General features: G+C 41.7%; 3 protein-coding genes across 12 annotated transcripts in view; 1 reads left to right on the forward strand and 2 right to left on the reverse strand.

The window, feature by feature from the left end:
• Nucleotides 1–6,925: 6,925 nt before the first annotated feature.
• dph7 (diphthamide biosynthesis 7) lies at nucleotides 6,926–18,384 on the reverse strand. The gene is made up of 10 exons (XM_020475317.2): nucleotides 18,235–18,384; nucleotides 17,677–17,838; nucleotides 12,458–12,585; nucleotides 12,224–12,311; nucleotides 11,880–11,974; nucleotides 9,479–9,636; nucleotides 9,060–9,132; nucleotides 8,871–8,936; nucleotides 8,264–8,436; nucleotides 6,926–7,998 (listed from the first exon to the last, which is right to left on the reverse strand). The coding sequence occupies exons 2-10, from the start codon at nucleotides 17,815–17,817 to the stop codon at nucleotides 7,484–7,486; spliced, it is 1,437 nt and encodes a 478-aa protein (XP_020330906.1). The 5' UTR covers nucleotides 17,818–17,838; nucleotides 18,235–18,384; the 3' UTR covers nucleotides 6,926–7,483.
• paxx (PAXX non-homologous end joining factor) lies at nucleotides 18,323–21,713 on the forward strand. 3 transcript variants are annotated; one of them, XM_020475326.2, is made up of 7 exons: nucleotides 18,323–18,536; nucleotides 18,888–18,948; nucleotides 19,048–19,097; nucleotides 19,237–19,421; nucleotides 19,584–19,634; nucleotides 19,821–19,914; nucleotides 20,253–21,327. In XM_020475326.2, exons 1-7 carry the CDS (start codon nucleotides 18,382–18,384, stop codon nucleotides 20,299–20,301), a joined length of 645 nt encoding a protein of 214 aa, XP_020330915.1. In that variant the 5' UTR covers nucleotides 18,323–18,381; the 3' UTR covers nucleotides 20,302–21,327. The 3 variants fall into 3 exon arrangements, 2 of the variants coding, with proteins under 2 accessions (XP_020330915.1, XP_020330921.1); XM_020475332.2 differs by having other exon boundaries at nucleotides 18,337–18,536; nucleotides 19,587–19,634; nucleotides 20,253–21,713; XR_004205732.1 differs by lacking the exon at nucleotides 18,323–18,536 and adding an exon at nucleotides 18,641–18,751 and having other exon boundaries at nucleotides 19,587–19,634; nucleotides 20,253–21,713.
• The window catches only part of abca2 (ATP-binding cassette, sub-family A (ABC1), member 2), an 86,327-nt gene continuing 82,231 nt past the window's right edge, over nucleotides 21,320–25,415 (reverse strand). For 4 of the 8 annotated variants that reach the window (XM_031806484.1, XM_031806465.1, XM_031806480.1 and 1 more), the window contains one exon: nucleotides 21,320–24,658. In XM_031806484.1, the coding sequence (XP_031662344.1) occupies nucleotides 24,404–24,658 (255 nt within the window). In that variant the 3' untranslated portion in view covers nucleotides 21,320–24,403. The remainder of the gene's footprint in view (nucleotides 24,659–25,415) is intronic. The other 4 variants (XM_031806489.1, XM_031806493.1, XM_031806472.1 and 1 more) reach the window with 2 other exon arrangements.

Raw genomic sequence — 25,415 nt, forward strand, 5'->3', positions numbered from 1 at the left:
GATATGATCGCGTTTGGCAAACCCGCTCCCCCAAGATGAATGGTTTACTCTACTGCTTTGATTGGTATGATGTTAGCTAGAAACCACAAGTGTCTACATTGGCGAACAGTCATTCAGGGCAGAGCCCCACCTGTTTTGAGCCCCACTTGTTCAGCTAAAGAAATGCATTAAAAAAGTAAACAATTGTTGCCTGTTTTGCATGTTAATTTTGCATTAGTATGCGTCACATTAGTTTGCAAACAATAAAAAAATAAATCATTGAGTTAATAAAGCTGCATACAAACATGGTGTTTTGTTTTAATTAAAAAATATATAAATATTTTTCGTTGTTATTTTTTACCCCCCTTTTCATGATATCTAATTGGTAGTTACAGTCTTGTCTTATCACTGAAACTCCCATACGGACTCGGGAGAGGCAAAGGTCGGGAGCCATGCTTCCTCCAAAGTACAACCCTGCCAAGCCGCACTGCTTCTTGACACACTGCTCGCTTAACCCTGAAGCCAGCCGCACCAATGTATTGGAGGAAACACTGTACAACTGGCGATTGGAGTCAGCTTGCAGGCGCCTGGCCCGCCACAAGGAGTCGCTAGAGTGCAATGGGACAAGGACATCCTGGCCGGCCAAACCCTCCTCTAACCCAGACGTTTCTTGGCCAATTGTGCGCCGCCTCATGGTTCTCCCAATCACGGCAAACTGTGACACAGCCTGGGATCAAACCCAGGTCTCTAGTGACGCCTCAAGCACCACTCTGGAGGCCCCCCATGGTGTCATTTTTGACATCTTGATTCAACCTTCTTTTACTTCAGAATTCCCAGTTGTCTTGAAAGCACCATCAATCCAGAGAATGCCAGCCTATAGCCTGTCTTATCCGCTCGTCGTTCCCTTATGCCATAGTTTGTACATCTCAATTGTCAGTATAAAACACATTTGTTTAAGCAAGTCAGCCATATCAGCTATGTTTTTTTTAAAGGCAGTACATGAGGCTGAATGAACTGTTTCGCTGCCAGACAAGGCACTGTTGACAGCCAGGTACAGCAGTGGTAAGGATTCACTCCATGGTGCTGGAAAGAAAAAGCTTATCCCAACAGCAGAGCTATCCAGGCCCGAACAGTTTGTGGGCACCATTTGTCACTGTTATAGTGCAACTAATGTATTGTTTAGTGTTGTGTTGTGGCATGCATTAAAAAAAAAAACGGGGGAGTTTGCCCCACCAAGATTTGCATGCTAAAATCACCACAGAGTGTCTATCCAGATAATGAAAAGGCACCCGCAAAATACAGTTCAAGGAACTAATAGTTACATGTCATTTCCAACGTGCATGTTCATGAGAAAAGTCATTGTAGCCAATCATTTCACTTCCACTGTGAGAACCATGAGCATGGGCTGACTTTGCTTTGCTGTTCCACATCCGAAGCCTGCCAGCAGCCTACCAAAGTTTGCACCGTGTCCATTACAATGTAGAAAAACGCAATAGTTATCCATATTACTGGAGCTTCATTTTATTAGTTTGAGTTTGAGTTTATTTTTTATTTTTACAGGGACAGTGCACATTAATCAACGTTTCAGTAAAAGTGCCGGTTTTAGCCAGCTGGCTAATTTTCAACCGCAGTCCCTGGGCAGGTTATTAAAAACAATTACAATATAGACAATAGCAACATAGAACAAGCAAGACATAGCAACATAGGACAAGCAAGACATAGCATACAGACAGAGCAACATAGGACAAGCAAGACATAGCATACAGACAGAGCAACATAGGACAAGCAAGACATAGCATACAGAAAGAGCAACATAAAACAAAAAGCAGCAAGACAAAATTCATAAAAGCAACAAAGTGTTTCCACACCTCACAAGCTACAGACAACAGACAACATGGAGAGCGGCAACACACAGCTAGGGACCATGTTCACAAATCTGATTGACCTTTAGCCATGTCTTCAAGCATTTTGTGAAAGTGTGATATGTGGTGCAGTTATGTGTGTCTGATGGCAGTGTATTCCAGACATGGGAAGCTCTCACAGAGAATGCAGATTTACTAAAGGTGCTTTTCCTTAGGGGAACTATACAGTCACCTCTCATGGCAGACCTTGTGGATCTGCTGCCATATGTCTGTGTTTTCTGTTTAACAAAAATATTGAGTGGAGGGGGAGCCAGGCCATTAAGGATCTTGAATACAAGACATGCGTCGGTGTATTGCACAAGATTTTCCCAACTCAAGAGCTCATGCTTTCTAAGGATGTGACAATGATGATGGCTATTGGGCTTCCTATCAAGCACTTTGAGAGCCTGTTTGTAGACAGACTAAATAGGTTTTAATGTTGTACAGCAAGCTTGGGCCCAACTAGTCAAGCAGTATGTTAAGTGGGGGAGTATCATAGATTTGAAGTACAGTTTTGCTACCTCTGTAGTCAAACAATTTCGTATAAATCGGAAATTAGCTAGGTTGAATTTGGTTATTTGAATTACCTTTTTCACATGCTTTTTAAAAGAGAGGTTGGAATCAAGTATGATGCCAAGGTACTTAAAATCAGATACCACCTGGAGCTTCTCCCCTGACACATAGACATCTGGCTCAGTAGCATCTGTTGCCCTCTTTGTGAAGAACATGCAAACAGTTTTTTTCACATTGAGATGCAAACATGAGTCACTGAGCCACTTTGTAACCAGGACCATTACAGTAGTGAGTTCTTGTGCAGCTTGTTGTTTGCTCTTTGCATGCACATATATCACTGTATCATCTGCATACATTTGAACTTCAGACCCAGTACAGACAGAAGGCAGATCATTAATGTACAGGCTGAACAGGAGGGGCCCCAGTATTGACCCTTAGGGCACGCCCACATCATAGCTACGAGTGGGCGACAGCTCATTGCTCACTCTATTATATTTTTATGTCAGATTCATGGCCGCAATTTATGGAAGATGCCAAAACTTTGGCATTAACAAGCATTGATATAGGGAAAACTATCTATTGTTATGACAAATCCAGCTTCAAAACCAGCCAGAGGGCCAGATGGCTAAACATTTGAACAGGGTGTAGTAAAAAAAAACAGCAACAGATAACATTAGCTAGCTAGATAAGATTGTGTCACGTCCTGACCATAGAGAGCCTTTATTTTCTATGGTGGAGTAGGTCAGGGCGTGACTGCAGGGTTAGTCTAGTTTATATTTTCTATGTGGGGTTCTAGGTTGTTTTTTCCATGTTGGGGTTTTGGTATGATTCCCATTTAGAGTCCCCCGTATATCGTTGTCTCTAATTGGGGTCACACTTAAGTAGCATTTTTTCCACCTGTGGGTTATGGGATATTGTTTATGTTTTGAGGTAGTATTTTAGTCACGGTTCGTTGTTTGTTAGTTTATTGTTTAGTCTTTGCTAAAGTTTCACTTCTTTAATAAATTATGTGGAACTCAAGGTACGCTGCACCTTGGTCCGACATTCATTATAACGATCGTGACAGATTGGCATACTAGCTATACTGAGTTTGGAACCTAAAAGTCCATCTCGAGGACAGGAAATGACGTTGAAATAGCGGCAGAGTAAAAAAAATATATATATTTTTTTAAGTCAGTTTAAACATTAAGAAATGTTTTACATTTCACATCCTTAACAGTTAATAATATTTGGTTTTCAGATTTAACAACATTTCTTAAACCTTAGTTAAACCTTTAATTCCCCCTTCACCTGCAGTTATGGAATGCCCTCTTAAATTAAAACCACACTTTCAATGGGGTTCAAGTCTAGAGACTGAGACGACCATTGCAAAATGTTGATTTTGAAAAACAGAAGCATATGCAGAAAAGTATGTCATACCTATGGTGAAATATGGTGGTGGATCTTTGATGTTATGGAGCTATTTTGTTTCCACTGGTCCTGGGGCCCCGGTTAAGGTCAACAGCCTTGTTTTGTCAAGAGGTGTGGAAGGGCGGGGAAGGTATCTGCAGTCAGAGAATAAAACCAGGATGCAAATAATATCCACTACCGGTCCAGAAGACATCAGCTAGACAACCAGCATCTTCCAACTCGAGGTAAGTTTGCTTTCACTGTGGCTCACCTCAGATGTACATAGGTGGTTAAGTGTTCGTAAGTCGGTCCATCCCTGTCACAGAAGACTCGAAATTTGAATTAACCTAGTGTGCTCTCTGTGCTCTCGTAGAGAAAGGACTGTTGTGCTTAAGGGATGAAGATCCAGATTGTGATACTGCTGTTTGCTCTAGTGAGCATCCCTTTAGCAGCAAGCCTCAACGAAGCTATCCTTAATAATGAAGGTATGTCTAGTGTGTGTGTGTGAGACAGGTGAGTGTAGAGTGTCTCTGTCAGTCTCTGGGATGACAAAACAAATGTTGGTCAAGAGGTGAAAAAAGTTACAATTAGAACCTGTAGAGTACTTAAAGCATAAATATGTGCAATTAAGCTCAAATTGTTATCTGTAGCTAAAGTGTTAGGACAACCATAATAGCCATGGAAAATATCTTTAAGCTGCTTGTTGGTGTACTGTGACATGTGAGATACCTTCCTAACATAGTCATTGTTCTGCTATTATTGTCATAGCAGCTAATCAAACCCTTATTCCAATTGGCACTCCTATGTTGAGTGTTCTGGCGCAAAATGCTGCTTTGCATTATCCAGTTGAGTGTTACACATTGCAGGTGGATGAGATCAGAGACCTAAAGGCCTAGATTCAATCCGTAGCACCAAAGATCCACGCTATTGTGCGATTTAAATTCAAAGGCAATGTTCCCACTGCATTCACCCTAAACGGTAAAACACTGCATATGTCGGTTCAATAGAAAATGATCCAGCTATAAGGCAGATCTTCAACACTACAGATTGGATCTAACCTCTTATACCCGCAATGCTAAAAAAATGTATTCTATTCAACTGAGACATTTACTTAGTTTATATTTTATATTTAGCTTATTATTGTTGCATTGTCGAGAAGGAATCTGCAAGTAAGCATTTCGTTGGACAATGTATTTCGCGTACATATGACTAATTCAATGCAGGAAAACTGAAATCAGTCTTACCTCATTTCTACCAGTATCTCATGTGTACAATTAGGGGTGAAAAAAAAACTCTAGATCAACTTTACCCCACACCCAGAAACGCATAAAGCTCTCCCTCGCCCTCCATTTGGCAAATCTGACCATAACTTTATCTTCCGGATTCTTGCTTACAAGCAAAAACTAAAGCAGGAAGAACCAGGGCAGAGCTCAATACGGAAATGGTCCAATGAAGTGGATGCTAAGCTACAGGACTGTTTTGCTAGCACAAACTGGAATATGTTCCAGGATTCATCCGATGGCAATGAGGAGTGTAAGTTTTTAGACGACGTCATCCCCACAGTGACCATACGTAATTATCACAACCAAGAGCGATGGATTACAGACAACATCCGCACTGAGCTAAAGGCTGCCGCTTTCAAGGAGCGGGCCTCTAATTCGGACGCTTATAAGACATTCCGCTACGCCCTCTGTTGAAATATCAAACAGGCAAAACATCAATAAAGGACTAAGATCGAATCCTACGAATCTGACACTTATCGGATGTGGCAGGGCTTTCAACCTATCATGCATTACAAAGGAAAACCCAGCCACGAACTGCCCAGTGATGCAAGCCTACCAGACAAGCAAAATGCCTTCTATGCTCACTTCGAGGCGAACAATACTGAATCATGCATAAGAGCATCAGCTGTGTGATCACACTCTGACCAGCAAGTGTGTGTCTTCACTGATATTTTCAACCTCTCCCCGACCCAGTCTGTAATACCTACATGTTTCAAGTAGACCACAATAGTCTGTGTGGCCAAGAACGCCAAGGTAACCTGCCTAAATGACTATTGCCCCGTAGCACTCACAGCTGTAGCCATGAAATGCTTTGAAAGGCTTGTCGTGGCTCACATCAACACCATCATCCTAGACACCCTGGACCCACTCCAAATCGCATACCGCCCCAACAGATCCACAGATGACGCACTCTCTATTGCACTCCACACTGCCCTTTCCCAGCTGGACAAAAGGAACAGTATTTATTCTGAGAGGGTTTCATCAGGGAAGTATTTGTACTCCAATGTAGTAAAGAGGAAGGTGTGTCATTTTCAGGGTACAATGGTATACTTAGTTAGTAGTAGGCCTACATGTTATTCAAACTCTACCCCAAGAACTTTATACAAATAACTGGACCCCACAGACTGATCCATCTGAAACTCTGTCTGAGCATCAAGGACCATTTTGTGTGTTGGGAGGTCAATAGGTTGCTAAACATGTGCTACAGCTGAGCTGATCATGTGTTACTGGACCCTGGTGTATTGTGAATGTACATGCTGAAAACACTAGCATTAATTAACTAATTAAAACAAAATGTATATTAGGCTACATTGTATTGCTTTACAACTTTTGTCTTCTTTACCAGAGCAGTACACATGATGGCTACAGGTTAAAAGCTAAATCATTATGGTCAACTGATCATTGTACAGACAGATACAGTTGGGGTCAAATATATTGGCACCCTCGTATGATTCACTATTTATTTTTTAAATACATTGAAATAAAAATGACTTTTGTGTTATTGTTTGCTTTACAACTGCACATAAACTCCCAAAATGTAATAATAAAGACCGAAATTGCAATTTTTCACAAAATTATTCCAAATTCCAAATGAATTTGGTTGGAGGCAAGTTATTCTCGTTCACTGTGTAATTTACTACGCTTTCATATCCAACACCAACTACTGGAACTCAACGACAAAAATGTATGGTGTGTCTATGCCTGCAAGTTGCTACAGTATGTCTGATATTTGTCTCTGCTGCCTTCTTGGTTGAACCAGGTCTCGCTTGAAAAATCAATTCTCTCTCAATGTGACGAACCTGGATAAGTAAAGGTTAAATCAATAAAATCAGTGTTAATAGAACAATAGAAGCCAGGGGATTCAAACACAGCAAATGTATTGCTCAAAAAAGTATACACGTGAAAGAACAAATTGTACAAGTGGATTAAACAAATGTTTTTCCTGCATTGTAACAAATCCATGACCCACTTATCAGGAAATCTTTAAGATCCAATATGTATACTGACCTAAAAGGTGTTGGTTTTTCATTAAAATGCATTATTAAATCAGGGTGGAATGATATTGATCTGCACAATCATAAATAGTTCAGATATCTGCAAGTGATTCAAAGTAGGCCTATTTTATCCAAGAAAGGTTGAATAAATGCCAGGTGCTTTCTCATGTGTGCAGTATTGGAACGAAACCATAATGTTTACAGAAAGGTAAACATTTGACATTTTTGAAACAATTGACATTCAAAAAATTTGAAAAATGTTATTTGTGGTTTTTGTTTGAAGGTGAATATTCCTCTAGTAGTAGTGAGAGACCGCTATGGTGAGATATCATATGCATTCTTCGGTCTTTGCCTCCTGATTTAATGGGCTTGACCAATAGGCAAAAACATGTCTCCAAACCTCGGCAGCATTCCAATCGGCACCCTATTCCCTACGTGTAGTGCACTTTGCATACTTTGCTGGTGCTACTGCCTGGCCACCATCTCCTTCACCCACAGCCCTTCTTTCTCCCTCCCCCTGGGCCGTCCCAGTGCAGCCTGCCTCCTGTGGGGTCCAGTCCCAGCGCCACACATGAAGCATGTGGTCATAGAAGGAACAGCTGGCCATCAGGCAGGACACTGCAGGGCTGTCCACGGCAGGGTTAGGACAGGCAGGTGGGCCTGCCACAGAGCTAGCAGATGACGGGGATAAACTCTCAGGTATGTAACGTCCTGTGTCATCCTCCAAGGAGGTGTCGAAGCTGGCAGTGGGAGATTCATACTGAATCCTTAGGTGTCCTCCTGTACGTCTCTCTGTTTGGGACTGTCTTGACTCTGTGGTCTCCAGAGGGGAGCAGGGGGGAGGCTCCTCCAGGGAAAGCTGGGACCAGTCAGCCCCATAGGCCAGGGAATTGTGGAGGATATAGGAGGCTACGACAGAACACGCTCCTCCGCTGCCCTCTAGAGGAAGAAGTAAATATTACAGGTTTCACAAAATGACAAGACATAACTTGGGTCTTATTCATACTAACACAGGGTAGAACAACTTTTGCAATAAAAATATAAAACAAGTGTTTCTTATTGGACAAATTCAGGTAGGCTCCTCCCTGCTTCAGTTGTTTCCTTGTGAATACAACCCAGCTCTTCAACCAGACAGACATGGTAGTTGTGGCAAAGCGGCGAGTTTTCATGTGAGCAGCATCACGTCCCAGACAGTCAGACTCACCCAGGGCTTGCTGGCAGTGAAGGATGTGGAAGTCGTTGTGCATGCAGGCAGCCAACAGCAAGTGCTCATGGGTAGGATGCCACTTCAGTCTCCACACTCCGCCACCCAGAGCACTCTCACTGAGAGGCTGACGCATGTTCCTCTCGTCCCACAGGAGCACCTGCTCGTCATAGCTACAGGACAGGAGAGAGTTCACATGATTCACTGCATCTCAAATGGAACACTATTCCCTATATAGTGCACTACTTTTGTCCAGAGTCCAGATCATTCCCTATAGAGTGCACTACGTTTGAACAGGAGCCCTATGGGCTCTGGTCAAAAGTAGTGCACTACATTGAGAACAGTGTGCCATTTCGGACGCAAGCACTATAGGGTTCATATGGGCCTCAGGGTTCGACACCAATCTATCCTTCACACATCTGGTAAGTAACATCAATTAGTATGTTGATAGAAAAAAAAACAGATTACTCAGCTTCTCTCCCAGGAACACATAGTGAATATAAAGGGGAGCTTGATGAATACAAGGCTTATAGTATATTATAATATCAGCCTGGCATTTTGAAAATAAAACACCTGACTGAAATAGTCAAAATCCATGTTCATTTACCTGCCTGTGGCTAGAATGCGCTCCCGGTGTGGGCTACTGTGTACGCTGCATACACCCATCGAGTGCCTTCAAGAAAGGAAAAACAGTATTGGTTACATGTTCATTTAAGACATGCTTCTGAGGCACCCACTGATTTGGCCATGGGAATGGTGAATGCATTTTGACTGCGTATTGTGTCAACATGCTCACCTCTTGCTGGTGAATGTGGGGGAAGAGGGACCCATCCTGAGATCCCATCCCTTAAGTTTGCAGTCATCCCCGCCTGCCAGGTGCATTCCATTCAGACAACACACACACACACACACAGGACAGGTTTGGTCATGTTTCAATTATTCTGCAAGCACGCAGACAACAGTAAACATGAGGTCACCAACTGAACTTGCTGCTATGGAAGATCAAAACATAGGACGCATGTCACAAGACTTTTTAAAGAACATGAGGATCCCGTCTGCTCAAAAAGCATGACAACCCTGACCATCTTATTAAGGCAACGTGTAAACATCATCATCACACAAGGAGGGGCAAACATTAACACAGAACTTGACAGGAGGGTATTGAGCACTAAGCGGCCTGTATTAGCTGGATGTGTTTTCGAGAGGGAGTGTTACCGGAGTAGACAAGCTGAGTATCCCAGTATGAGAATGCTGAGATCCAGGCTTCAAAGTCGTGGGCCTTCCACTGTGATACAGCAGTGAGACTGTTCTCCCCCAGGGACAAGACGTTGACACAGCCTGCAGAGTCACTGGACACCACACGCACGTCACTACTGCAGAGGGGAAGAGGAGAGGATACGCCATGGATGGGTCTCAAATGGCACCCTATTCCCTATATTGTGCACTACTTTTAAACAGGGCCCACGGGGATGAAAACCCTAGGTAATCACATAACTTAGTACTATTTCCTAAACAATTCTATTGCCCTGCTCTTTCTCTGACAACATTAAAATGACTTAAATGGAATATTAGGAATATGTATTCCTAAAATGATATTACTCCTGTCTGAACAGACAAAACCATTCAAAATACTACATCAGAGAGCATAATTTAGCCACAGAGGATCAATAGCTTCAAAAAAAAAGTTGCTGTGGATCAAGATTAATCATAAGCACTTAAAGTCGGGAAGGCCAGAATTTGGGCAGCATGCACGCCAAATATAGAACAGCTTGTCGCATTGTGGCCATAGACATATAATCCATAGAAGGGTTTTGAAAACCTCTAAGCCTGGCAATTTGACTGTTAAACTCATGGGTACAGTAGCTATTGCTGCCAGTCCTGACTGAATGGATTATACTACTATGGTTGGTTGCGGCTGTCAGTTGGCCTTTCGCAAATTTCAAGATATAATTGCGAGAAAAACTTTCAAGTTTGGAAAGCAAATGCCTACTGCTGAAAATAGAAGACTAATCTGTCTGTAGAAGCCAACAAAAAAAATGTTTCAACAACTTTTTGAGCGAACAACACTTTTTCTAAGTAGCTTATCTTGAAATAAGCTTTTGGCATGAGTGCATCGGCCATCACCGGTAAGTAGCCTAGGCTTCATCTTCATCATTCAGTGCCACTGGAAAGTTATTTAGTAGCCTACTGCAACCTAGAATATACACTGAGTGTAAAAAAGATTGAGTTGCACCCCCTCTGTCCTCAGAACAGCCTCAATTCGTCAGGGCATGGACTCTACAAGGTGTCAAAAGCGTTCCACAGGGGTGATGGTCCATGTTTTCCCACAGTTGTGTCAAGTTGGCCGAATGTCCTTTGGGTGGTGGACCATTCTTGATATACACAGGAAACTGTTGAGCGTGATAAACCCAGCAGCTTTGCAGTTCTTGACACTCAAACCGGTGTGCTTGGCACCTACTACCATACCCCATTCAAAGGCACTTCAATCTTTTGACTTGCACATTCACCCTCTGAATGACACACATACACAATCCATGTCTCAATTGTCTCAAGGCTTAAAAATAAAATAAAGGGGGATTAGCATTGATGCAAACAATTAAATTGATAGAACCTACAATCTGCGATATTAAAGTTGATCTACCCCCACAAAATACAAATAAAATACAAATAATGTATTTTTGTTCAGTTTTTTTACCCCTTTTTCTCCCCAATTTCATAGTATCCAATTGGTAGTTACAGTCTTGTCTCATCGCTGCAACTCCCATACGGAGAGGCAAACGTCGAGAGCGGTGCGTCCCCCGAAACACAACCCAACCAAGCCGCACTGCTTCTTGACACAATACCTGCTTAACCCGGAAGCCAGCCACACCAATATGTCGGAGGAAACAACGTACACCTGGTGACCTTGTCAGCTTGCAACCGCCTTCGGCCCACCACAGGAGTCGCTAGAGCGCGATGGGACAAGGACATCCCTGCCGGCCAGACCGTCCCCTAACCCGGACGATACTGGGCCAAATGGGTCTCCCGGTCACAGCAATGCTCAAACCAGGATCTCTAGTGGCACAGCTAGCACTGCAGTGCCTTAGACGACTGTGCCACTCGGGAGGCATAAATTATGTATTTTAACATGTAAATGACGTAGAATTGCATGAAATGCATTTATAAAAAGGCCCACTTATTTCAAGGCCCTGCTAAAGAAAATCCCCATGTGTGGAAATCAACAACAAAAAAAAGCCTCTGTTCAACTGTATGCCACTACGAAAATGTGACTATAGATGTATGCAATGCTTTATAATTGAATTTTTATTTAACTAGGCAAGTCAGTTAAGAACAAATTCTTATTTACAATGATGGACTACACCGGCCAAACCTGGACGACGCTGGGCCAATTGTGCGCCGCACTATGGGACTCCCAATCACTGAGATGCAGTGCCTTAGACAGCTGCACCACTCGGGAGCCCAAATAATGAACTTGAAACAGACAAACAAACTTACCACGGATATGCTTACATTCTGAAATTTTACAGACTATTAGAACATTAGTTGTCCAATCGGTGGACTTTAGTAACCTCCCATGCAGTGTTCAGTATATCCCAAATGAAGCCATTATCCTCACCTGTTACCTCTTCCAGTGGACCAGTCTAATGACAGAGCCAACTTATCAGGTCCCAGTCCCAAACTGGTCACAGTCTGCAGAGCACACCGACCTTCCTACTGGAGACACGTATCCATAAGAGCAGTGCCCAAAGCTAGGGTTGCACAATTCCCTAGTTTTTCTGAAATCCTGTTTAGAGGATTACAGATGTTGTGCTTATTCCATCCTAATTCCAGTAATAATGCAAATCAGGATATCTGGACAACCAGGGAATTTGGGGAAGCTACTAGAATTTTGCAACCCTAACCCAAACACTCTAACATAACGGACATAGATATTCGACAGTGAATTAATCTGTATCTCACCTGACTCTCTAGGAGTCTGTGCAGCTGTAGCTCCCCACTGGCTGTAGCCATGCCCAACAGAGGTTTCTCTGACACTGGCACATGACACCTGAAAATAGAGGTATAGCAACAAAGTAATCATCAAGGCCAGGTGGAGGATCTCCATTGAAATAGTTTTGTTCCGGACAAGGTCTAATGTGTCAAGGAAACCAGACCAAACTGAAAAGAAGCTTGTAGCTGTTTGCATCATCTTACCATTTTATATCTAATATAGCTGGTGTGTCAATCCGCTGCAGCTCACTGAGGGGCGGACACATAGGTCCTTGTTGACGAAACTTGAACAGGTACAGTCGGCCAATCCGAGTAGCCGCGTCCTCTGGTCCCTGATGATTGCACAATGAGAGAACTGTTACACCACCTTATACACACACACACCAGAGTCCCAACGTGTATGAGAAGTAACAACTTTCTGATATACAGTCAGTGACATACATCATGGTGTATAAAGTATGTGGACACCTGCTCGTCGAACATCTCATTCCAAAAATCATGGGCATTAATATGGAGTTGGGCCCCCCTTTGCTGCTATAACATCCTGCACGCTTCTGGGAAGGCTTTCCACTAGATGTTGGAACATTACTGCGAGGACGTGCTTCCATTCAGCCACAAGAGCATTCGTGAGGTCGGGCACTGATGGCTTAGATTGGCTTAGATGGGGTTGCTTGTAGCTGGTTTGAAAATGATTTAAAAGACAGAACACAGTGTGTACTTACTGATGGCGTTAACTCAGGATTTCTACTCGTAACAAAAGGTGTCCCACAAGGTTTGATTCTTGGTTCAGTTCTTTTCACAATTTATATTAACAGCATTGGTCTATTTGTACAAAACTGTAACTGTCATCTGTAAGTAGATGACACTGTTGTATACGCTACTGCCCCTACGGCACCTCAGGCTCTGCTGACTCTTCAATCTGCTTTTACTACCTTGCAGAAAGCCTTGGTTGACCTGAAGTTGGTACTAAATGCTGGTAAAATCAAGTACATTTTCCAAATCATGTAATGATGTACCTGATGATTTTTGCATAAGTACGTTAGATGGTGCCCCCATTGATCGTGTCCCCGCCTACAAATATCTGGGCATCTGGATTGACGAAAAGCATGCTGACGAGTTAGTCAAGAAATTAAGAATTAAGTTGGGCTTCTTCTATAAGAATAGGGCTTGTCTTTCATTAAAAAATAGTAGAAAACAGATCATTCAGTCTAGATGTATTCCTGTTGAAGTGTATGGCGATATTATATACATGAATGCAGATGCCGGTGTTTTGAAGCCCTTGGACACAATTTATTATAGCACACTTAGTTTTATAACATCTGACAGTTGACACTCCAGCATCTTTTAACATAAAGTTGGTTGGACTTCGCTAAAAACACATCATTCTGTTTTTGTTTATAAAGCCTTGCTCAAACTACCAATTTACTTAACATCATGGTTGAAAGAAATAGAAACTCTGATTACAACACTTAGATCACAGGGTTGGTTAATGATGGAGACTTCCCTTTCCTTTTCCTACCAGGCCCCTATCATGTTGAATAATCTCCAAGTAATGCTTCATTTGGATGTGTTGTTGTCACTGGGTCAGTTTAGGAGAAAAGGATCCTTATATTGATAAATGTGTTTTGTTTATTGTGTATATAATACTTGCTATTTATTTAATTGTGTGTTTTAAGTTGAGTATAATTTTATTTTCCTGCATTGTTACCAGGGTACATTTGCAAATGAGACTTATAGTGGGGAGAACAAGTATTTGATAACCTGCAAAATCAGCAGTGTTTCCCACTTACAAAGCATGCAGAGGTCTGTCATTTTTAGCATAGGTAGACTTCAACTGTGAGATACGGAATCTAAAACAAAAATCCAGAAAATCACACTGTATGATTTTTAAGTAATTCATTTGCATTTTATTGCATGAAATAAGTATTTGATACATCAGAAAAGCAGAACTTAATATTTGGTACAGAAACCTTTGTTTGCAATTACAGAGATCATACGTTTCCTGTAGTTCTTGACCAGGTTTGAACACACTGCAGCAGGGATTTTGGCCCACTTCTCCATACAGACCTTCTCCAGATCTTTCCGGTTTCAGGGCTGTCGCTGGGCAATACAGACTTTCAGCTCCCTCCAAAGATTTTCTATTGGGTTCAGGTCTGGAGACTGGCTAGGCCTCTCCAGGACCTTGAGATGCTTCTTACGGAGCCACTCCTTAGTTGCCCTGGCTGTGTGTTTCGGGTCGTTGTCATGCTGGAAGACCCAGCCACGACCCATCTTCAATGCTGAGGGAAGGAGGGAAGGAGGTTGTTGGCCAAGATCTCGTGATACATGGCCCCATCCATCCTCCCCTCAATACGGTGCAGTCGGCCTGTCCCCTTTGCAGAAAAGCATCCCCAAAGAATGATGTTTCCACCTCCATGCTTCACGGTTGGGATGGTGTTCTTGGGGTTGTACTCATCCTTCTTCCTCCAAACACGGCGAGTGGAGTTTAGACCAAAAAGCTCTATTTTTGTCTCATCAGACCACATGATCTTCTCCCATTCCTCCTCTGGATCATCCAGATGGTCATTGGCAAACTTCAGACGGGCCTGGACATGCACTGGCTTGAGCAGGGGGACCTTGCGTGCGCTGCAGGATTTTATTCCATGACGGCGTAGTGTGTTACTAATGGTTTTCTTTGAGACTGTGGTCCCAGCTCTCTTCAGGTCATTGACCAGGTCCTGCCATATAGTTCTGGGCTGATCCCTCACCTTCCTCATGATCATTGATGCCCCACGAGGTGAGATCTTGTATGGAGCCCCAGACCGAGGGTGATTGACCCGTCAACTTGAACTTCTTCCATTTTCGAATAATTGCGCCAACAGTTGTTACCTTCTCACCAAGCTGCTTGCCTATTGTCCTGTAGCCCATCCCAGCCTTGTGCAGGTCTACAATTTGATCCCTGATGTCCTTACACAGCTCTCTAGTCTTGGCCATTGTGGAGAGGTTGGAGTCTGTTTGATTGAGAGGTTGGAGTCTGTTTGATTGAGTGTGTGGACAGGTGTCTTTTATACAGGTAACGAGTTCAAACAGGTGCAGTTAATACAGGTAATGAGTGGAGAACAGGAGGGATTCTTAAAGAAAAACTAACAGGTCTGTGAGAGCCGAAATTCTTACTGGTTGGTAGGTGATCAAATACTTATGTCATGCAATAAAATGCAAATGAATGACTTAATCATACAATGTGATTTTCTGGATTTTTGTTTTAGACTCCGTTGAAGTGTACCTATGATACAAATTACAGACCTCTACATGCTTTGTAAGTAGGAAAACCTGCCAAATCGGCAGTGTATCAAATACTTGTTCTCCCCACTGTAGGTCTCAATGTGTTTTTCCCTGGTTAAATGAAAAATTACCTGTTTGGGATAGGGGGCGGTATTTTCACATCCGGATGAAAAGCGTGCCCAAAGTAAACTACCTGCTACTCAGGCCCAGAACCTAGGATATGCATATAATTGGTAGATTTGGATAGCAAACACTCTAAAGTTTCATAAACTTAAAATTATGTCTGTGAGTATAACAGAACATATTTGGCAGGCGAAATCCAGAGGACAAACCATCCAGGAATTCTTTTTTTAGGTGACTGTTTTCAATTGCTTTTCTATGGGAATCTAGATTTCTGTAGGCATCTGGTTGCAGTTCCTAGGGCTTCCTCTAGATGTCAACAGTCTTTAGAAGTTGGTTGATGTTTTTCTTTTGAGCAATGAAGAAGTATGGCTGTTCAGACTGAGTGTCAAGTCTAGCGTACTGTTGTGTTTGGGGCGCACAACCTGGCGCTCACTCCACTATGCTTTTATCCGCTATTGAATATAGTTTATTCCGTCTTACATTTTATCGATTTCTATACATTTTAAAATACCTAAAGTTGGATTAGGAAAGTTGTTTAAAATGTTTGGACCAAGATTACAGGTAATTTATTAGATAATGTGTAGCCATGTTGGGCGAGTTGGAACCGGTGTTTTTCTGAATCAAACGCGCCAAATTAATGGATATTTTGGGGTTATAACGCCGGAATTAATCGAACAAAAGGACCATTTGTGATGTTTATGGGACATATTGGAGTGCCAACAGAAGATCTTAAGGTAAGGCATACATTTATATAGTTATTTCTGAGTTTTGTGTCGCGCCTGGCAGTTTGAAATATGATTGTCATGTGTTTGTTTGATGGGGTGCTGGCCTCAGATAATCGCATGGTTTGCTTTTGCCGTAAAGCCTTTTTGAAATCTGACACGGTGGCTCGATTAACAATAAATTAAGCTGTATTTTGGTGTATTACACTTGTGATTGTATGAAAGTTAAATATTTCAAATAATTTATTTTGAATTTCGTGCTCTGCAATTTCACCGGATGTTGTCGAAACGTTCCGCTAGCTGAACCCCTAGTCGTAGAAGGTTTTAATAAATGTTGGGTGATTAGGCCTGGCTAGCAGTCGGCATTCCAATGCATCCCGAAGGTGTTTGATTAAGTTGAGGTCAGGGCTCTGTGCAGGCCAGTCAAGTTCTTCCACACCGATCTCGACAAACCATTTCTGTATGGACCTCACTTTGTGCACAGGGGCATTGTAATGCTGAAACAGGAAAGGGCCTTCCCCAAACTACTAGTACAAAGTTCCAAGCACAGAACAGACTAGAATGTAATTGTATGCTGTAGCGTTAAGATTTCCCTTTACTGGAACTAAGGGGCCTAGCCAAACTTTACAGTTGGCACTATGCATTCGGGCAGGTAGTCTTCTACTGGCATCCTTCAAACCCACATTTGTCTGTCGGACTGCCAGATGGTGAAGCATGATTCATCACTCGAGAGAACGCGTTCCCACTGCTCCAGAGTCCAATGGTGTCAAGCTTTGCACCACTACAGACGACGCTTGGCATTGCGCATGGTGATCTTATGCTTGTGTGCGGCTGCTCGGCTTCCCGACGAACAGTTATTGTGCTGATGTTGCTTTCAAAGGCAGTTTGGAACTCGGGAAGAGAGTGTTGCAACCAAGGATTTTTAAGTGCTACACCGTTCTGTGAGATTGTGTGACCAACCATTTCGGGGCTGAGCAGTTGTTGCTCCTAGACGTTTCCACATCACAATAACAGCACTTACAGTTGACCGAGGCAGCTCTAGCCGGCCAGAAATTTGACAAACTGACTTGTTGGAATGGTGGCATCCTATGATGGTGCCACATTGAAAGTCACTGAGCTCTTCAGTTAAGGCCATTCTACTGACTTTGTAAATGGAGATTGCATGGCTTTGTGCTCGATTTTATACACCTGTCAGCAATGGGTGTGGCTGAAATAGCTGAATCCACTCATTTCACGAAGAATCCACATACACTATATATACAAAAGTATCTTGGCTTTGAATGTCTGTTTGTCTAACGATAGTGTCTACAATCTTACCGCATCTGGCCCTTTCTGCAGTTGATATGTTCCACATGCCAGTATGTTGTGCCACTCTGGGATGGGGCACCACTCCACTGTGTCGGCACTCAGCTCTGTGTCGAACACCTGAAGACTGCGGGTCCTTGACTTCCAAGCCATCGCAATATGTTCTGCATATTACTGGACCAAAGCACCAGTCAAATATGCAAATATGGACAGTGTCAACCATTAGTATGCCAAGATAACACAGCCCACCATCAACAACATGAACACGGGTAACATAGGATTGTATCAAATATTAGTTAACTAGCTAGCTAACTAACCATTTAACTGCTGGTTGAGATACATGCAACATAAACAAGCGCACATATTTAGCAAAACCAGCACTAACGTTACTGTTAGCAGGCTATAATTTACCTCCCTACTTCGCTAGCAACAGGCTCCGAGACGAACATTTAGCTAGCTACTCAGTTCCAACTATAGTATTTCGATTGAATTATAACGCACATAATATCCCAATAAGCTATATTTGTTTGCAGATCAACATATATTCTGATAAAGAAAATAGAAACATACATGTGAAGCAGCTATTCGGCTGGCAAACACTTCCTGAATGACGCTGCCACGTCACCGACTGGGGGCTACATTCAGCATCGAAACGTTGCACAATGTTACATAGACGTGGGGTATCACTAGCCACCTACTGGCAACCACACACAGTGGATGTTCCCTGACCATCAGCTCATGCCCACACTAACACAAAACATGGATGGAAATCTACCGTTGACCCAATCATCGTATTGCACCGTGGTAGATAAAAAAGACCAATCTAAACTAATATGCTACACGCATACAACATCTGGGATATTCAATGTTGGGTGAGTGTTGACAGCTATCTAGCCATTTCCGTATGGATAGAAACCATGCGTTAAAACAAAGTACTGACCAGAAAACTGACCTAGCGAGCTACAGTAGTTGTGGACATGTAGGTAGCAATTTATTATACGTTAGCGATTATACAGTTTTGCTCAAATTAGAGAGGTGATCTCATCGACTCGGGTGAATCACAGTAAGCTCGTGCTGCAGTGTTCAGGTTAGTGCTAACAACAATAACAACAACAACGCTGCCGCCAGTGGTACCATATAGATATTGCTATAATATTCACCGGTAAAATAAAGATTGGTGTAGTAACACATGCAGCTAACATCATACTTGTTTTCTGTTTCAGCTTGACAAATGCCTTTGATGTGTGGAGCACAGATTTCACTGAGGAGACATTGAACCAGTTTGTATGTATCCTGTAAAAATATGTAGGTTCTTAATAATGCATTATTTTGTCATTTCCCCTCTGTATATGATAACAAAATGACATGCACATTTCTTTTCAGAGACAGAAGTTTGCCTTAAAGTCAACAGAGGATTATATCCTGAAAATCAGGTATGTTTATCCCATTTCCCAGTATATTTTAATCCAAGGACCTCATGCACTCCTTGAGATCCTTACAAGATCCTTTACACTTTCCATGCCTTTACAATACTTGCATATTCCTCCCCTCTCCTCTCCTATGTTCTTCCAGGTCTGCGTGTGGGAGTGGGAGTGTGTCGGTATCGGTGGAGGACACCGATGCAGTGCTCTATGTAGCGGCCAGTCCAGGAGACCTGAGTGTGACTCTGTCCAGACTAAAAGAACAAGAGGCTAAAGAGGTCCTGAGAGAGCTGCTGTTTAGAATGGCAGACAGCCTGACCCATTTAAACAATACTGGTGAGGTTAGGGACAAAGCTCTTATACAGCATACAAAGTTCTCCTCACATACTGTACTCTTTCCTATCGAGGGAAGGCCTTGCTAACTGCTGTTACAGAATGCATGTGTACTCTTACCGCACTGTCTTTATGTTCTCTGTTGTGTTACTATGTTCTCTCCAGCAGGCCCTGCCTCATTCAGTCCTGGGAAGAGTCCGCACAAACGGAATACAGGTGCTGTGTGACAAGTTCTCTTCATCTTCTTTTTTCTGTAGACATGTATTTTTAGTTGCCTTGGTAAATTACAATAGAACATAGCTCATCCTCTAATGTATGAGGATGAGCTATCCTCATAGCTCATCCTCATAGAGGTGTATTAGGAACGATGATGTATAGTAAATGCTACTCTTGCTCTTTCAGACTTTGAGCCAAGGAGACACCAGCAGAGTGGCCAAACTATGGCAGTCAAGAAGCGTCTCCCAGGAGATTCTCTCATCAACCCAGGAACTAAGAGGTTCATCACCTATACATCACCTTCTCACTGAGATCAGGACAGTGACTGTGTCCCAAATGGCTCCCTATTTCATATATAGTGTACATTTTTTTTTTTACCAGGGCGCATAGGTCTCAGCTTAAAAGTTGTGCACTATAAATGGATATGCCTTTGATCCAAAATAGTCCACTAGTTTAAAAGGCTGGCCCCTGGTCAAAAGTAGTGCACTATAACTGGAAGAGGGTGGCATTTGGGACGTAGCGAACAGACGGTCTTTACATACTGTATTTACATGCATCTGCATGTAAATAATATAAAGAGACCAGTTCACTATTATTTGTTTTTCTGACCTTTTTCAGAAAGCGTCAAGCAACCGGGGTGGCATTTGATGAAGAAGACGATCAATGATAATTTGCTAAGAGGAATGACCACAGTTGCTTTCCATCCTTGCTGTCACATTTATCCAGCATACAAACAATATAGTGCATGAATGTTCTTTTAATCCACTAACACTAAGCCATACAGCTTCAACAAAATATCCCAAATGGCACTCATTCCCTATTTGGTGCACTACTTTTGACCAGATCCCTATGGGTAATGATTAAAAGTAGTGCACTATATAGGGTGCCTGATTAAAAGTAGTGCACTATATAGGGTCCAATTTTAGACGCACTCATTATCATTACCTCAATCACTGTGGGAAGACTTGAAACATGTCTTCCCCAAAAATATTCTCCCCAATTTTCGTGGTATTCAATTGGTAGTTACAGTCTTGTCTCATCGCTGCAACTCCCGTACGGACTCGGGAGAGGCGAAGGTCGTGAGCCGTGCGTCGTCCGAAACACAACCAAACCAAGCCGCACTGCTTCTTGACACAGTGCACGCTTAACCCGGAAGCCAGCCGCACCAATGTGTCGGAGGAAACACCGTACACCTGTCGACTGTGTCAGTGTGCATTGCGCCCGGCCTGCCACAGGAGTCGCTTGTGCGCAAAGGGACAAGGACATCCCTGCCGGCCAAACCCTCCACTAACCCGGGTCTCCCGGCTGCGACAGAGCCTGGACTCGAACCCAGAATCTCTAGTGGCACAGCCTTAGACCACTGCGCCACTCGGGAGGCTCGTATTTGAATCTTTTTAACTTTATAATAAGCATGACTTTTTAAAGCCATTCTCCTTGTCCAATCATTCATGTCGATTTGTTTTAATAACATAATTATAATTTTTAACAAGTTAGTCAAATCTGCTCAGGAAACCATGAAATTGATAGTGTATATCAGGCTGATTCTCATATCTTTATTGTTAGCAAAATGACTGCAAGCCTTCAAAGAGCATGCACAGTAAAATATTTGGTTCTAATACCTAATGTTGAAGGTAGGTACTAGAATACTATAATTAAATGCATGATTAAAACCAGATAAAAATAACCCAATTGATACCTGATTTATTTGTCATTTTTTTGTTTAAAAATCCAGATCACCCAATGTGAAGCACAGAATACAGAAACAACAGTAGATTCAGCAACAAGTCCAAATGTAACGCAAGAAGAACAAATATGAACAGATGCTTTACAACAGAAAAATGTCACACATTTTCATAAAATATATAGATATATATTATATTCATATGCACACATACACTACCTGGATAAATTCCAAAGAATTTTTGCTTTAGAGCAAAGCCAAGTAATCACTAGATTGATGAAGAAAAAAACATCTCATCATATTTGCACCCATGTAGAATTACACCCATGTAGAATTGCACCCAATTCTCATATTTGCTGGTGTCGTTTAAAAAAAAACAGTTTTTGTTTAACTCCAGAGATCTTTGAACAATAAGTTATTGTCAATTTTACATTTTTTTTTTTTTTAATCAAGCTTTTTTTTGCTCAGAGAACTTCAAATACCTTTTTAAGTATTCAGAGATGTTGGTTGGCAACAACGGTTGCAATAGATCAAATAATGATCAAAACCATCTAAAATGGTTCAAAACCACATCGCTGTTCCTTTGAGGTCCAGAGTCACAGAACTCTAGTTAAAGCAGAGCATCACGGTCATCATTTAGTCTTGAGTTAAAGGACACAAGTTAACCTCAAGTTCATTACATCTTTCCTCACGGCTTTTCAGCTCCCAACATATACAGGTAGCATTAATTAACACGTTTCAAAGACAGGCTTGGTTTCTCATTCTCATATTAGTTCACATGAAAAATAATTTCACCTACTTTACATTCTGAGGAAAACAAATTACAACAATTAGTTTCCTTGTTTAATAGTAAAAGGATAACAAACACCCCAGTCAAGATATTGTTTTTCAAATAAGTCCAAATTAGGTCACCCATTAAGAAATCAATGTGTTAAATTACATAGAATTAGTCCACGAAATAACTGAAGCAATTTCTGAGAGGAATTAAGAGGGATCACAACTATATCTTTACAACACAAACACCCCATGAACATATCCATTTCAAATCACATGGCAACATACATATTCAAGAAATGACAAACATTTCTCTTCATTAATGACGTGGTGTGGGTGTTCTTCAAAATTCCTAATGTGCTCCAACTTCCAAAAGAAAAAGTCAGCTGACTTGAAAGCATCTTGTAAATCATATAAGATTTCAAACTAAACAATGATCAGAAAGTTCAACTTTTTTTTCTCACAGTGATGGTAGTGCAGTAGTGTATGCTAATTATTGTAAATCCTGTATGTGTCCTTTCTTATAGGTATTACAGGATAGAATTATTATTAAGTTAAGTTCTTTTCACGGTTTTTGATTACTTAAATTATCTTGTTGATTACCTTCATTGTAAAGTAAGTTATTACATGGTGTCCAACATAGGATCTTGTTGAAAGAAACAAATCATTATGATTTGTAGAAGCACAAAATTCAGCATTCAGTAGAAAGTGCTCTAAATATCATGTCGAGACAAAAATATACAGTGTCCAAATGAAGAGGCTAGAGATTTGGGAGGCACCATCAGCATCATCATCAACATATAGAATCATTCCGTTACATTCTCTTAAAAGAGGAAATCTGGTGCAGCTATCCTCTGACTCACTTAGTCTAGTAAAGTGATTTCAAATAAAAGGCCAACGATTCAGGACTCACGTCAAAACTTACTTAGCTATCAACCATCATCAGTTATTTCGAAATCAATCACAGATCAGATATCCTGTATACATTTAGAAAATAAATAATTCTTCTTGCCACAGAAAAATATAGATATATATACTGTATGACACAACACTAGTTTGACTGGTTTCATGACAGCATGCTCTCAAGGCAGGTAGAGGATTTTAAAGGGGGTTGGGGTGGAATCTCTGGTTGAATAGGAACAGTGAGTCCCGAATGGCACCCTATTCCCTTCAGTACATGATGCACTACTATTGAACAGAGCCCCATGGGCCATGGTCAAAAGTAGTGCACTATATAGGGAATAGGGTGCGATTTAAGATGCAACTTGTACTTTGGCAGGGACGGAACAAATTTGACCAATGTTGAATCACAAATTCACTGCGTCAAACATCTGATAAAAGATTAGACTGAGTAAGGTGGTCATATCAGAAGGAATTATGTGATATTTTGTGACATCATCGGCAGTGAATGAAGCCAACTTACTAGTAGCGACATTAATACCTAATCAGACCTTTTGATTTCAGTCCTTTCTAGATGGACCACATTGGTTTTCAGTGTTCCCATCTTTCAATATATATTAAAAGAAATACATATAAACATTCCTATAACAACATATCTCCATTAAAATGCAAGCATTCTCACCGTAGCAGTATGTTTCCCATGACAGAAGACCGATGTCTTCGTCACCTCAGCCTTTAACCATGGCTAACTCTGTGACAGCTTTGAGAGGCTGACTTCACTTCTCTGTCCTTCTCTTCTCTGTCCCACTGTGTCTCCTTCTCCGAGTCCAATGCCTCAGTCTCTGTCACTGTTAGGTGCTTGAGGCTAAAAATTAAATGTATCTTACTTTTCCCTTGGGTAGATAGAGATGGTCCATTCTCTTCCTAGTACATGTAAATCAGTGGAGGCTGGTGGGAGGAGCTATAGGAGGATGGACTCATTGTAATGGCTGGAATTAAATCAATGGAACGGAATCAAACATTCCAGACATTACAATGAGCCCTGCCTCCTATAGCTCCTCCCACCAGCCTCCTCTGATGTATATTTCCTCCTCTCTCTTTCTAATAGACACACCCTCTCTGAATTTCCTCCTCCCACTTTGTATATCTAGCCACACCCTCCCTGAGTTTCCTCCTCCCACGTTGTCTGTCCAGCCACGCCCCCTCTCTGAGTTTCCACAGTTCAACAGACAGTATCTGTGTTAAAGGAGAGCTGCACCTGCCATGGAGACATACCGGTGATTAGTAAAGGATAAAATACAGTCAAGTTTACTTACAGTTAAGTACTTAAGTGTGATCTGCACAGTGTATCTATGTAGACAACATCCCATCTCACTTTCTCAGTCTTCTCCTCTCCCCTCAAACCCTCTTCCCTTTACACTCTCTCCTCCTCTTTCTCCTCTCTCTTCCCGCCTCTCACCCTCTCCTCTTCAAAGCTGATGAGGCCCTCATCGTCGTCACTCTCCAGTTCCTCCTGCTCTTCGCTGACCAGGGCGCTGAGCTCCGTATTGGCTGGCCGGGGCCTCAGCAGGGTGAGCAGGCGCTGCAGGGGTGACTGGCCTCCACCAGGGGGGGAACTCTCCTGCTGCTCCAGGTTGTCACTTTGCTTCTTGGCAAAGTTCACAAACACCTAGGGAAGGGAGAGAACGCAGAGAAACAAAGACAAGGGGATATAATTGAGACTTTTTATTTGAGATGTTTCAGCTGCAAGGCCTTCCTCAAGTCAACAAACAAACATGAAAGGGAGCAATAACCGATGTCTGCATGCACAGATTGTTTTAATAAACATTTAAAATCACCTCATCTGTACTGTCTCAGTGTGGAAATGACCAGTGATGTAAAGTACTTAAGTAAACATACTTGAAAGTACTACTTAAGTAGATTTTTGGGGTATCTTACTTTACTTTACTATTTATATTTTTGACCATTTTTACTTTTACCTCACTACATTCCTAAATAAAAGTTTGTTTTACTCAATACATTTTCCCTGACACCCCAAAATACTTGTTACATTTTGAATGCTTAGCAGGATAGGAAAATTGTCTAATTCCTACTTATCAAGAGAACATCCCTGGTCATCCATACTGCCTCTGATCTGGCAGACTAAAATGCTTTGTTTGTAAATTATGAGTGTTGGAGAGTGCCCGGCTATCTGTAAATAAAAATAAAATAAACAAATGATGCTGTCTGGTTTGCTTTATATAAGGAATTTGAAAATATTTATATTTTTTACTTTTGATATTTAAGTATATTTTAGCAATTACATTTACTTGTGATACTTAAGTATATTTAAAACCAAATACTTTTAGACTTTTACTGAAGTACTATTTTACTAGGTGACTTTCACTTTTACTTGAGTCATTTTCTGTTAAGTTATCTTGACTTAT

Source organism: Oncorhynchus kisutch, linkage group LG3 (genome assembly GCF_002021735.2).
Source record: "Oncorhynchus kisutch isolate 150728-3 linkage group LG3, Okis_V2, whole genome shotgun sequence".
Taxonomy (NCBI): Eukaryota; Metazoa; Chordata; class Actinopteri; order Salmoniformes; family Salmonidae; genus Oncorhynchus; species Oncorhynchus kisutch.